Genomic DNA, 11,246 nt, shown 5'->3' on the forward strand with positions numbered 1-11,246 from the left:
TCCTGACAAATCCTGACTGTTGTTGGTCGATCCAGACATCTGCCACTTACCTGATCCTGTGAGAAGCAGCAAGAAAAAACCCAGGAGCGTGTAGGAAATTTGAAAAAGTGCCTCCCAGCTGCAGAAATTTGTAGTCACAATCCAGCGACTAGTCCTGACAGCTCCCCATCCTTCTCGGTTGTAGTTGCCCAGGCTGCTTTAGTAATGCAAATCCTAGGTGGCTCACACTTAAAATTGAGGCAAATAAGGTCAGAAGGGATTGGGCAGGTGGATCACTGAAAAAGCACTTGCAAACATAAGGACATGTGAATTAGGAGCAGGAGTAGGCCATTCAGCCCCTCCAGCCTGCTCTGCCATTCAGTAAGATCATGGCTGATCTGATAAAAGCAGCTCTGAAGAAGAGTCATAAGGACTCGAAATGTTGGCTGTTTCTCGCTCCACAGATGCTGCCAGACCTGCTGAGTTTTTCCAGTATTTTCTGCTTTTATTATGACTGAACTGATTGTGGCCTCAACTCCACATTCCACCCACACAGAAAATCTTTGAACTCGGGGGCAGGGCATCTGATCTGTACACCGAATTTTCTATTCTAATTTACACTTCAGACTCTACACTGGTCATTAACCTCAGGCTGATCAGTTAAAGAGATACACAATTGCCTGCTCTGTTTACACAGCTCCTAGGTGCCCTGGAGAGAACACTCTGCAGTTTAGATTTCAGACTTACAGCAACTTCATGTGCAAAGATTGATGGAAATTAAACCAGCAAGGGTCATGCTGATGGTTCAATCACCACTCAGAGTAACTTCTGGACCATTACAAATTAAATTGTATCTGTAGTGATTATTATTTGCTGATGAAGGAGAATAACACAGCGATCCTATTATTTACCTGTATCATTGGGTTTGTAGGTGGGTTTGTCAGTTTCAATAAAAACGAAGTATGGTTTTGGCAGGAGGAAGAGGTGAACCAATCTCCTCTTTGTAAACAGTTTGGGAATTTCCACAGCCAGTGTAATATACGATGTCCTACTGGTTAATCCACATGGTATCGCCTTTTCTGGGAGGATCTGTGACAGTGAGATCACAAGAGAATCTCAGGATAACATCCAAAACAGCATCAAATGACTTTCCTAGAGAGTAGTGAAGCTCTGGAGTCCATTGGCATCTGACTGTCAGTATGGCCTTTAAAAGTTAAATGGACACTTTCCCCACTAGACCAGAGGGCACATTATACAGTAGGTGAGTGTCTTTGTAGGGAACGCCTCCCCATCTGATTCACTGGTTTTGATTGCCTGAGGGATTAGGAAAGAATTATCCAGGTTTTCCCTCATTGGCCTTGGGGTTTGTCACCGGTATTTTGACCTTTCCAGGAGTTTATATGGCTGGGTGGAGTGGGGAGGAGGTTTGGAATGGGCGGGTGTTAGGGAAGGAGCACTGAAGCCATTTACAATAAATGCCCAGAGAGAACGGGCTGAATCTTCTGAGGAGTGGCAGTCGCCGTTGGATTCCCTATCCACTCCTACATTTTTATACAGCGCTGGATTTCACATTTCTCGACAGGACTTCCCAACCAAGCCTCTTCAGTAATGTGGGAAACCTTCCTTGTAGGGCAGGATTGTAGGGAGAAGCCAATTAAGCCACAACCCCTTTTTATAGCACTAGCTGCCGTATTTTGTTTAGTCTTCATTCATTAACAGTGAAAAGCTTTTGGGCATTTAAATAGCTTTTCACTATGTTAGTGAATGAATCTGAGTGAGGTAAGTGGGTAAGATGCCAGCTGGGTAGGGTATCAGCGTGGTGAGGTGGGTATGGTGTGTAGGGTGGTAGGTGACAGGATGGGTAGGGTGGTGGGTGCCAGGGTGGTGGGTTGAAGAGTGGTAGGTGGCAGGGTGGGTAGGATGGCAGTTGGGTAGGGTGATGGGCAGAAGAGTGGTAGGATGGGTAGGGTGGTGAGTTTGGGTCAGGTCGGGTTGTGGGGAGTCGGAGGATTGTGGGGGGAGACAGAGGGTTGGGTGGAGTTGGAAGGTCAGGGGGGAATCAGGGATGTCCGAAGGGGAGTCGGGGGTTCAGTTGTATAGTTACCTAGGAGTTAAATATGATTTTTCCCTGTCTACCATCTTCTGGGTAACTATTCGGGTGAGTGAGTTGAAGCCATCCGAAGTCTCCGATTATAACTCAAGAGTGGGAGACTTTTTTTAGTGGGGGGGTTCCAGAAGCAGGAGAATTGCCCAACAGAAATTGAAACCTCCCAGACAAATCCCACAGAGTCATTGTGTTGGGACTTCCAAGGGGTCCCGCTGCGCATCTTCTGGGGTACCTCCAGGGTGCAACCATCTGGAGAGGTGGTGACATAGTGGTATTATCACTGGGCTAGTACTCTAGAGACCCAGGGTAATGCTCTGGGGGGCCGGGTTCAAAATCCACCATGGCAGATTTTGGGATTTGGTGGGATTTTTTCAATAAAAATCTGGAATTAAAAATCTAATGATGACCATGAAACCATTGCCAATTGTTGTAAAAACCCATCTGGTTCACTAATGTCCTTTAGGGAAGGAAATCTGCCATCCTTACCTGGTCTGGCCTACATGTGACTCCAGACCCACAGCAATGTGGTTGATTCTTAAATGCTCTCTGAACAAGGGCAATTAGGGATGGACAATGAATGCTGGCCTAGCCAAAGTTGCCCACATCGCATGAATGAATAAAAAAAAAAATCAAAATTCTTAACCTATGTCTGACTAACTTCAAAGTCTTCAGACTCACAAAAGCACAAGAGAAGAAGACAATGCACAAAGCCTGAGACACCCAGACACAGTAGGAGGAAGGTGTGAGGTCATATTCTGATTTGGAATGACATTTTAATTTGCAGACCTGAGCTGGTGATCGATAAAGCAGGAGTTAAAATCCCACAACGGGCTGTCGTAAATTTGACTTTTGACTTCTAACAATAAAAATTGAATCTGGAATTTTAAAAACCTCCGGGACTGAATGGATTCTCTCCGGTCTGCTACTATACAGCCAGTCTGTTGTCATTTGAGGCCTCAACTACTCGTTGAGTAGTTGAGCACCCACTTTAGAATTGTACCCTTTGTTTTATATTGTCTCTCCTCATTCTTCCTACCAAAAAGAATCACTTCACATTTCTCTGCATTAAATTTCATCTGCCACATGTCTGCCTATGCCACCTGCCTGTTTGCGTCCTCTTGAAGTCTATCACTATCCTCCTCACAAGCCACGATACTTCCAAGTTTTGTGTCATTGTGTTTTTCATAGAATCACAGATTGGTTACAGCACAGAAGGAGGCCATTCAGCCCTTTGTGTCTGTGCCGGCTCACTGTAAGAGCAACTCACCTAGTCCCAACCCCCCAACCTTTTCCTTGTAGCCCTACAAATCTTATCTCTTCAGTTAATTATCTAATTCCTCTTTGAAAGTCATGATTGAATCTGTGTCCACCACATTCTCAGACAGTATCTTACAGATCTTAACCACTCACTGGGTAAAAAGGTTTTTCCTCATGTCACCATTCATTCTTTTGTCAGCATGTTAAATCGGCGTCTGCTGGTTTTCAACCTTCCGCCAATGGAACAGTTTCTCCCTATCAACTCTGTCCAGACTCCTCATGATTTTGAATACCTCTATCAAATCTCCTTTCAGCCTTCTCTTCCCCAAGGAAAACAGAACTTCTCCAATCTCTCCATGTAACTTAAGATCCTCATCCCTGGAACTAATCTCATGAATCGTTTTTGTGCACTCTCTAAAGCCTTCACATCTTTCCTAAAGTGTGGTGCCCAAAACTGGACACAATACTTCAGTTGAGACTGAGCCAGTGTTTTATACAGGTTTAATATAACTTCCTTGCTTTTGTATTCTAAGCCAATATTGAAAAAAGCCCAGGATCCCATGTGCTTTACTAACTGATTTCTCAGCCTGTCCTGCCATCTTCAAGAATTTGGGCACATTTACCTTCTGGTCCTTCCGTTCCTGCACCCACTTTAGAATTGTACCCTTTGTTTTATATTGTCTCTCCTCATTCTTCCTACCAAAAAGAATCACTTCACATTTTTCTGCATTAAATTTCATCTGCCACATGTCTGCCTATGCCACCTGCCTGTCTGCGTCCTCTTGAAGTCTATCACTATCCTCCTCACAAGCCACGATACTTCCAAGTTTTGTGTCATCTACAAATTTTCAAATTTGAAAAGGTGCCCTGACCACCCCAGTCTAGGTCATTAATATAGGTCAAGAAAAGCAGGGGCACCAATACCTGTTACTCAGTCAATTTCGTATCTATGCTCCACCATCCCTTTTATGTCATGGGCTTTAACTTTACTGATGATTTAAGATGACAGTATAGAAAGCTACATATCCAAGTTTACTAATGACACAAACATGGGCAGCATTGTAAGCAGCGTAGCTGGAAATATAAAATTACAAAGTGATATTAATAACTTACATTAATGGGCAAAACTGGCAAATGAATTTCAATTTGGTAAATGTGAGATCATCCACATTGGACTTAAAGAACAGAACAGAATACTTCCTAATTTATCAAAGGCTGGACACAGCGGGTGTCCATGTTCATTGGAGAACAGCATAGATTCACTGGAACAATACCTGGACTCCCAGGGTTAAATTATGAGGAGAGATTAAACAAAATAAGGTTGTATTCCCTTGAATTTAGATGGTTAAGGGACAATTTGATCAAAATTTTTAAGATGTTTAGTGGAATTGACGAGATAGATAGAGAGAAACTATTTCTGCTGGTATGGGAGCCTAGGACTAGGAGGCATTGTCTAACAATTACAGCCAGACCTTAAGGCCCTTGTGTGTCTCAGTGTCAGCTCCTGTACACATGCAGTACACAGTAGGTTAAAGGGAATGATTCACTCCTGTCTGCCACAGTGTCAGTGTCCATTTCTGTACACATGCAGTACTGTATGTTTCTGTATCTCTCTTTCTCGTTCTCTGTGCCTGGCTCTCTGGTTCTGGAATTGGCTGCCCTATTTCCCAAATTAGAAGAGAGACGACACTTCAAAAAGGCTCCATTTGCTGTAAAGCGCTTTGGGATGTCCTGAAGTCTGGAAACTTTCACATGCATTCTAACCGGTACACGCACATTCAGCAATGAAAAACACGCACACAAAAACACTTAGCTGCTCACACACACACATGCCCTTGGCTGCTCACACACACCCACACATGCAGTAACCCTCGCCGTGCACATAAAAATCATCTGTGCACACACAATCGCCTGCAAACTCTGACCTGCACGCATGCATGCTCACACACAACACACACACAAACACACACTCGCTCAAACACAAGCCATTGTCTGCACACACACACAGCCTCACTCGTGTACATACACACCCTCACCCATTCACATACAAACCATCGCCTACACACACACACACACACACACACACACACGCAGGCACACAAACCCTCACCTGCTCACACACCCTCACCCACTCATGCACAAACCGTTGCCTGCATGCGTGCGTACACACACACACAAACCTTCACCCATTCACACACAAACACTCGTCTGTGCAGCCAAAAATCCTCACCCACATACACACACACCCTCACCCATTTGCGCTCACGTACACACACTCTCTCTCTCTTGGTTTTCTATGAAGAGAAGGACTCCTCCTCCATTGTAAGCATGGAGGAGAAAGCCAATCCATTATATATTTGGGGAATTAATTTCCTTCATTTTATAGAATCATCGAAATTTATGATGTAGAATGAGGTCTTCCCTCTGGACATCCGCTCCAAGGTCCCTCTGTTTCTCGACACTTCTCAGTATCCTACCATTTATTGTGTATTTTCTTGTCTTGCTTCCCCTCCCTAATTGCATTATCCCGCAATTCTCTGGATTAAATTCCAATTGTCCCTATTCCACCTACCTGACTGGTCCATTTATATCTTCCTGCAATCGACAGCTTTCTTCCTCACTATCAAACTCACAGGCTATTTTTCTATCATCTGCAAACTTTTTCATCATATCCCCTATATTAGGTCTAAATCATTGATATATACCATGAAAAGCAGAGGAAGACAAGGCAAAAACATTACAACGTTAGCGCGTCCTCCAATCTTCAGGCATTTTCCTAGAAGGAGAGGCTGATCCCCAACTCCAGGTTCACGCCCTGGCAGTAAGTTGCCAATGTGCCTGAATTGGTCTCTATTTTACTTCTTAATATTGATGACACCAATTTGCATTTCTGCAACATCTTTAATGTAGTTAAACACCTCAAAGTGCTTCCAAGGGGCATTACCAAATAAAATGTGGCACTTTGACACACATGGGGAAATGACAGATGGACAAAAATGTGGTTAAAGGGGTGGGGCCAGAACTTTTGAGGAGTGGCAATCACAGTTGGATTACCACTCCACTCCTTTTTGCTAACACTAAAATGCAGCCGCAGCTTTCACGCCCAACCTTCCAACTTGGGCTTGGTGAGAAAAGTGCAATGCAGCGTATTCCCAAGGTCTTCTGTCAAGTCCAGATAAGTGCAGAAACTGAAGCCATGCCCCCTTTTTTATGGCATTAGCCCCATAAAGCAGCTAAGTTTAAAGGTCCAGTCCAGGGAGAAGGTAAGTGTGTAAGGTAAGTGGATAGTTGGAGGGGTAGTCAGGGTGCCCTGTGGGAGGTTGGGGGAGTTAGTTTACAGTTACTCAGGGGTTAGAAGTGGTTTTAATCCTTTTAACTTTTCCTGGGTAACTATTCTGCTGAGAATCTGAACCATCCAAAGCCTCTGATTTAAATTGGAGCATCAGGTGGTTCCCAGTGCAGGGTAATTGCCTATCGGAAGTTTGAACGTCCAAGGCAATTGCCATGCAGTCATTGCCCGGGGACTTCTGGGGATTTGGGGGCAGGATCTCTCAGCACACCTTCTGGGGTACCTCCTGGATACAACCCTCTGGAGTTTGGAAGTTATGGGCCTTAGTCTTTAATGAGGGAAGTGAGATTGATATTGTTTATTTGGATGCTCAAGAGGTGCTTGGAAAAAACCCTGCAAAAGTGAAGCTCACAAGATCAAAGGAGAATGGCTAGGTGTATAAAAAATTGACAAAGTAAAGGAAGCAGAGATGAGCAGATGTAATTCAGGCTGGGGGCGGTAGGGGGGAAAAAGTGTCACCCAGGAGTCGGTAAGTATGATGACCACTGCTTTCAATATATATTAATGACAAGAACTTGGATATACAGGGCATAACTTCGAAGTTTGCAGATTACAGGAAATGTAGTGAAGAATGAGGAGGATAGGAACAGACTTCAGGAGGAGATCGATAGACTGGTGAAGCGGGCATGTACAAGACAGATGCAATTTAATGCAGAGAAGTGTGAAGTGATTCGTTTTGGTAGGAAGAAGAGAGGCAATATAAAATAAAGCATACAGTTTACAGGGGTTATGGGAGTTGATGGATCCGGCGGCGGGGGGTGGGGGGCCATGCACACAAGTCTTTGAAAGAAGAAGAGCAAGTTCAGAAAGCTGTTTAAAAAGCAAATGGGATCCTTGGCTTCGTTAATAGAGGCATAGAGTACAAAACAAGGAAGCGATGCTAAATATTTGTAAAATAAAGGCATCAGCTGGAATACTGTGTTCAGTTCTGGGTGTCACACTTTAGGAAAGATGTCAATCAGTTCAGTTATGTGGGGGGATTAGAGAGGGTTAAGGGGAGATTTGATAGAGGGGTTTAAAATCATGAAGGATTTGACAGAACAAAGATTAATCAAGTGTTTCCAGTGGAAGAAGGGTTGGTAACCACGGACACAGATTGAAGATAATTGGTAAAAGAACCAGACGTGATGAAAAAAATAATGTTAACACAGCAAGTTATGATGATGTGGAACACACTGTCTGAAAGGGTGATAGAAGCAGATTCACTAGTAGCTTGCAAACAAGAATTGGATAAATACTTGAAGGGGAAGGATTTGCAGGGCTTTGGGAAAAAGTCAGGGATTGAGACTAATTGAATAGCTCTGTTAAAGAGCCAGCACATGCACGATGGGCTGAATGGCCTCCTTCTTTGCTGTAGTCATTCTATGATTTTAGGTGGGAGGCCAGCTAGAGGAGCATTGGAATGGCCAAGCCGGGAGGGAACAAAGGACCTGACTTATGAAGGGCTCAATCTAATAATGAGATAATATATAAAACAAGAATAAGCTCAGTAATTCTAAGCAGTCCTTGTGGAAGAACAAAAACCAGTTACCTGTACAAGAATTACTTCAGTGAAGTTGTTGGTGTGGTTGAGATTGACCCTGTGTTTCTCTGAGCACAGCACCATGTTTTTTTGGTTCAATAAGTAAATATTGGCGTCAACATTCTCACGAGCTTCAAATACTTGGACAGTGACGGTTTCCTTCACATCAATACGAGCAATCTTTGGAGCAGTGATCAAATAGCTAAGCAAATACAGATGGAACAACAGTTAGTCAATCAGTCTTTAACTTGCCTTCCAGCTTCACCTCTGGGGCTAATAGGGTTTAACTAACAGGACAGTTTGCATAGACTGGGTTTGCAGCCCCTTGAGGTGCTTAAGATGATTAAAAGGTTGTCGAGACTGGGAGTCAATTGAAAATGCCAAAACTGTGATTGATAGAATTTGTTTGGCAAAGGTATTTAGAGTTTCTGAACTTTGGCAGGCCGATGGAGTTAAGGTACAGAACAGCCATCATCTAACTGAATGGTGGAAGAACAGACTCGATGGGTTGAATGGCCTCTGCCTGTTCCTATGTTCCTGTTTGTTTCATGGGCTCAGATACTTGTTCTGATCTGATGTACAATCCTCCCTGGAATTAAAGTAATCAAGGCTTTTTTGTTTTGTTAAGGCTTTAGGTTGTTCATTTAGCGTTTTGCCAAAGCCACTGAAGATAGTGTTGGCTTTGGTCTGTAAGGCAATCCTTTGTTTTTTATGCTGACTCCATCAACATGGGGAGAAGTTCCTCAATCAGTACAATCGACAGCTACTATCCATTTGCTTCACATTTCACAATTATCACTGGGGCGGGGGGGGGGCAGTACTCCAGGATCACCTTGAAGATCCTCTCGCTGCCTACTGGTCCACAGCAGCAGCTCCAGGCCGCTCTGTGGCTAGTAATTCCCCCTCTACAATGGTGGCCTGGCAGCTGTGGCCATTTTCGATTTGAGACTTGTTTCTGTAGTTGAAAAGGCTCCACCGACTCTGAGAGTCCGCCCACCCTCCTTTATTGGACAGCGAGTTCGCTCTCTGGCCACTAATTGGTTGAGTCAGTTAAAATCGGTCAGGTTACTGTTCCTGAGGCGATGCAGGTCCAGGACCTGCGCTTGAACCCGATGTTGGGGTCCCGGCCTGAAGCGGAAAATCCTGCCAATGGTGCTTTGCTTTAAAATAAAATAATTCATCCTTCGAGTCAGTAAAGTGTAAATAAAGTCTGGTCAAAAAGTTGTGCATAAATCGCCAGCCAAAACATTCGATCTCATTTCCCCTTAATACTCCTGTTTGTGTTAACTATGGGTTGTAGAAGCTTTGCTATTGTGTAAGGACAAACGTTTATAGGAAAGAACATGTCAGTAAAATGTCTTTCTGGCAGGTAGCTCCACCCCCCCATCCCCCTGCCCCTTTTCAAAAGAAATGTAACAGAACTTGATGGTATAATAATATGATTCAGATAAATTTGAATCCTGGATGGAGTTTGTTTGGGGTTAAATAGATTGGGGCAGATTTCTCTACTCAATGCCCTGCAGCTATTGCCTTGTTTGGGTGCAGTGAATAGGAGAAATCCGGCTGTAGTGGACGGGAGATTCACAAGGGAGCTGTTCGAATATACCCCGTCTATCAATTGATCTGCCTCTTTGGCTGCCCCCAGGCACCGGTACGAGTAATTTTGCTCCGTGTATCTCCAAGAAATTCACCTAGGCCAATGCCTAAAGCTTCAGAAGGTGTTCAGCATTGGTAATAAAGTGTTAAATAAAATTGTTACTTACGAAGGTGCTTGTTCAGTAACTGAGATGCACCAAGAGGCACAAAGCAATATCATCCGCAGCTCCATAACAGACAACAAAACGGCAGACAAAACTGACTGACTGGACAAATGGAAAACCTTACAGAGCTTCGAGGTCAATATTGACACTAGATTACTAATTACGGATAAATGTTGAACCTGTTCCACAATTAAACAGTGTTTTTAACTATTTCATTCCTGTGTATCCTGAAGTCTTCAGAGGCAATGATACACAATGATCTCAATATCAGATTCTGATGCATACAAAAAAAGGTCTGGATTTGGTCCAATAACAGCGTTTCAAAGTTTTTGTATTTTTATTTCAAGAGCTTTAGACTGCAGCAGTAGTGGAACAAGTATCTCCATTCACTTGCTGAGCAAGTGAGTGTTTCTGACAGAAATTCACCTTGGGGGCTGAATCATACAGTCTTTATCACATCCAATATTGAGGATGATGGACTGTACTGAGATTGGATTTCAAGTGGATTATATAGAGGTCACTTATTTCATGGCCATCTCATGCCACCATTTTTTCCCCCAAAATATACTTTATTCATAAGATTTATAAAATTACATTTCATGACTGTTCAAAGTTGACATCATATCTACACTTGGAGAGACACGGAATTAATCAGGGATAGTCAGCATGGATTTGTTAAGGGAAGGTGATGTTTGACAAATTTGATCGAATTTTTTAAGGAGGTAACCAGGAGTGTTGATGAGGGAAATACATTTTATGTGGTCTACATGGACTTTAGCAAGGCGTTTGATAAGGTCCCTCATGGCTGACTGGTCAAGAAAGTAAAAGCCCATGGAATCCAAGGCAAAGTGGCAAGTCTTGATCATACCCCCTACATTTAAGTCCAAATCATTTATATACACCACAAACAGCAAGGGCCCCAGCACTGAGTCCTGCAGAACCCCACTGGAAACAGACTTCAAGTCACAGAAACATCCCTCTACCATCACCCTCTGCTTCGAAAGGCAGGAAGCAGAGAGTGATGGTAAAGGGATGTTTCTGTGACTGGAAATCTGTTTCTAGTAGGGTTCTGCAGGGCTTGGTGCTGGGGTGCTTGCTGTTTGTGGTGTACATAAATGATTTGGACTTAAATGTGGGGGTATGATCAAGATGTTTGCGGATGACATGAAAATTGGTAAGGTGGTAAATAGTGAGGAGGATAGCCTTAAACTGCAGGAGGATATGAATGGACTGGTCAAGTGGGCACAGCAGTGGCAAGTGGAATTCAATCCG

General features: G+C 43.6%; 1 protein-coding gene across 1 annotated transcript in view; it reads right to left on the reverse strand.

Annotated features, from left to right (window-relative positions):
* Positions 1 to 10,101, reverse strand: part of LOC144691461 (complement C5-like) — an 86,629-nt gene extending 76,528 nt beyond the window's left edge. The window contains exons 1-3 of the mRNA XM_078559564.1: positions 9,978 to 10,101; positions 8,224 to 8,416; positions 891 to 1,068 (exon numbers count right to left, since the gene is read on the reverse strand). Coding sequence (XP_078415690.1) covers positions 891 to 1,068; positions 8,224 to 8,416; positions 9,978 to 10,042 — 436 coding nt within the window. The 5' untranslated portion in view covers positions 10,043 to 10,101. The remainder of the gene's footprint in view (positions 1 to 890; positions 1,069 to 8,223; positions 8,417 to 9,977) is intronic.
* Positions 10,102 to 11,246: the final 1,145 nt, after the last annotated feature.

Source organism: Cetorhinus maximus, chromosome 16 (genome assembly GCF_964194155.1).
Source record: "Cetorhinus maximus chromosome 16, sCetMax3.hap1.1, whole genome shotgun sequence".
Taxonomy (NCBI): domain Eukaryota; kingdom Metazoa; phylum Chordata; class Chondrichthyes; order Lamniformes; family Cetorhinidae; genus Cetorhinus; species Cetorhinus maximus.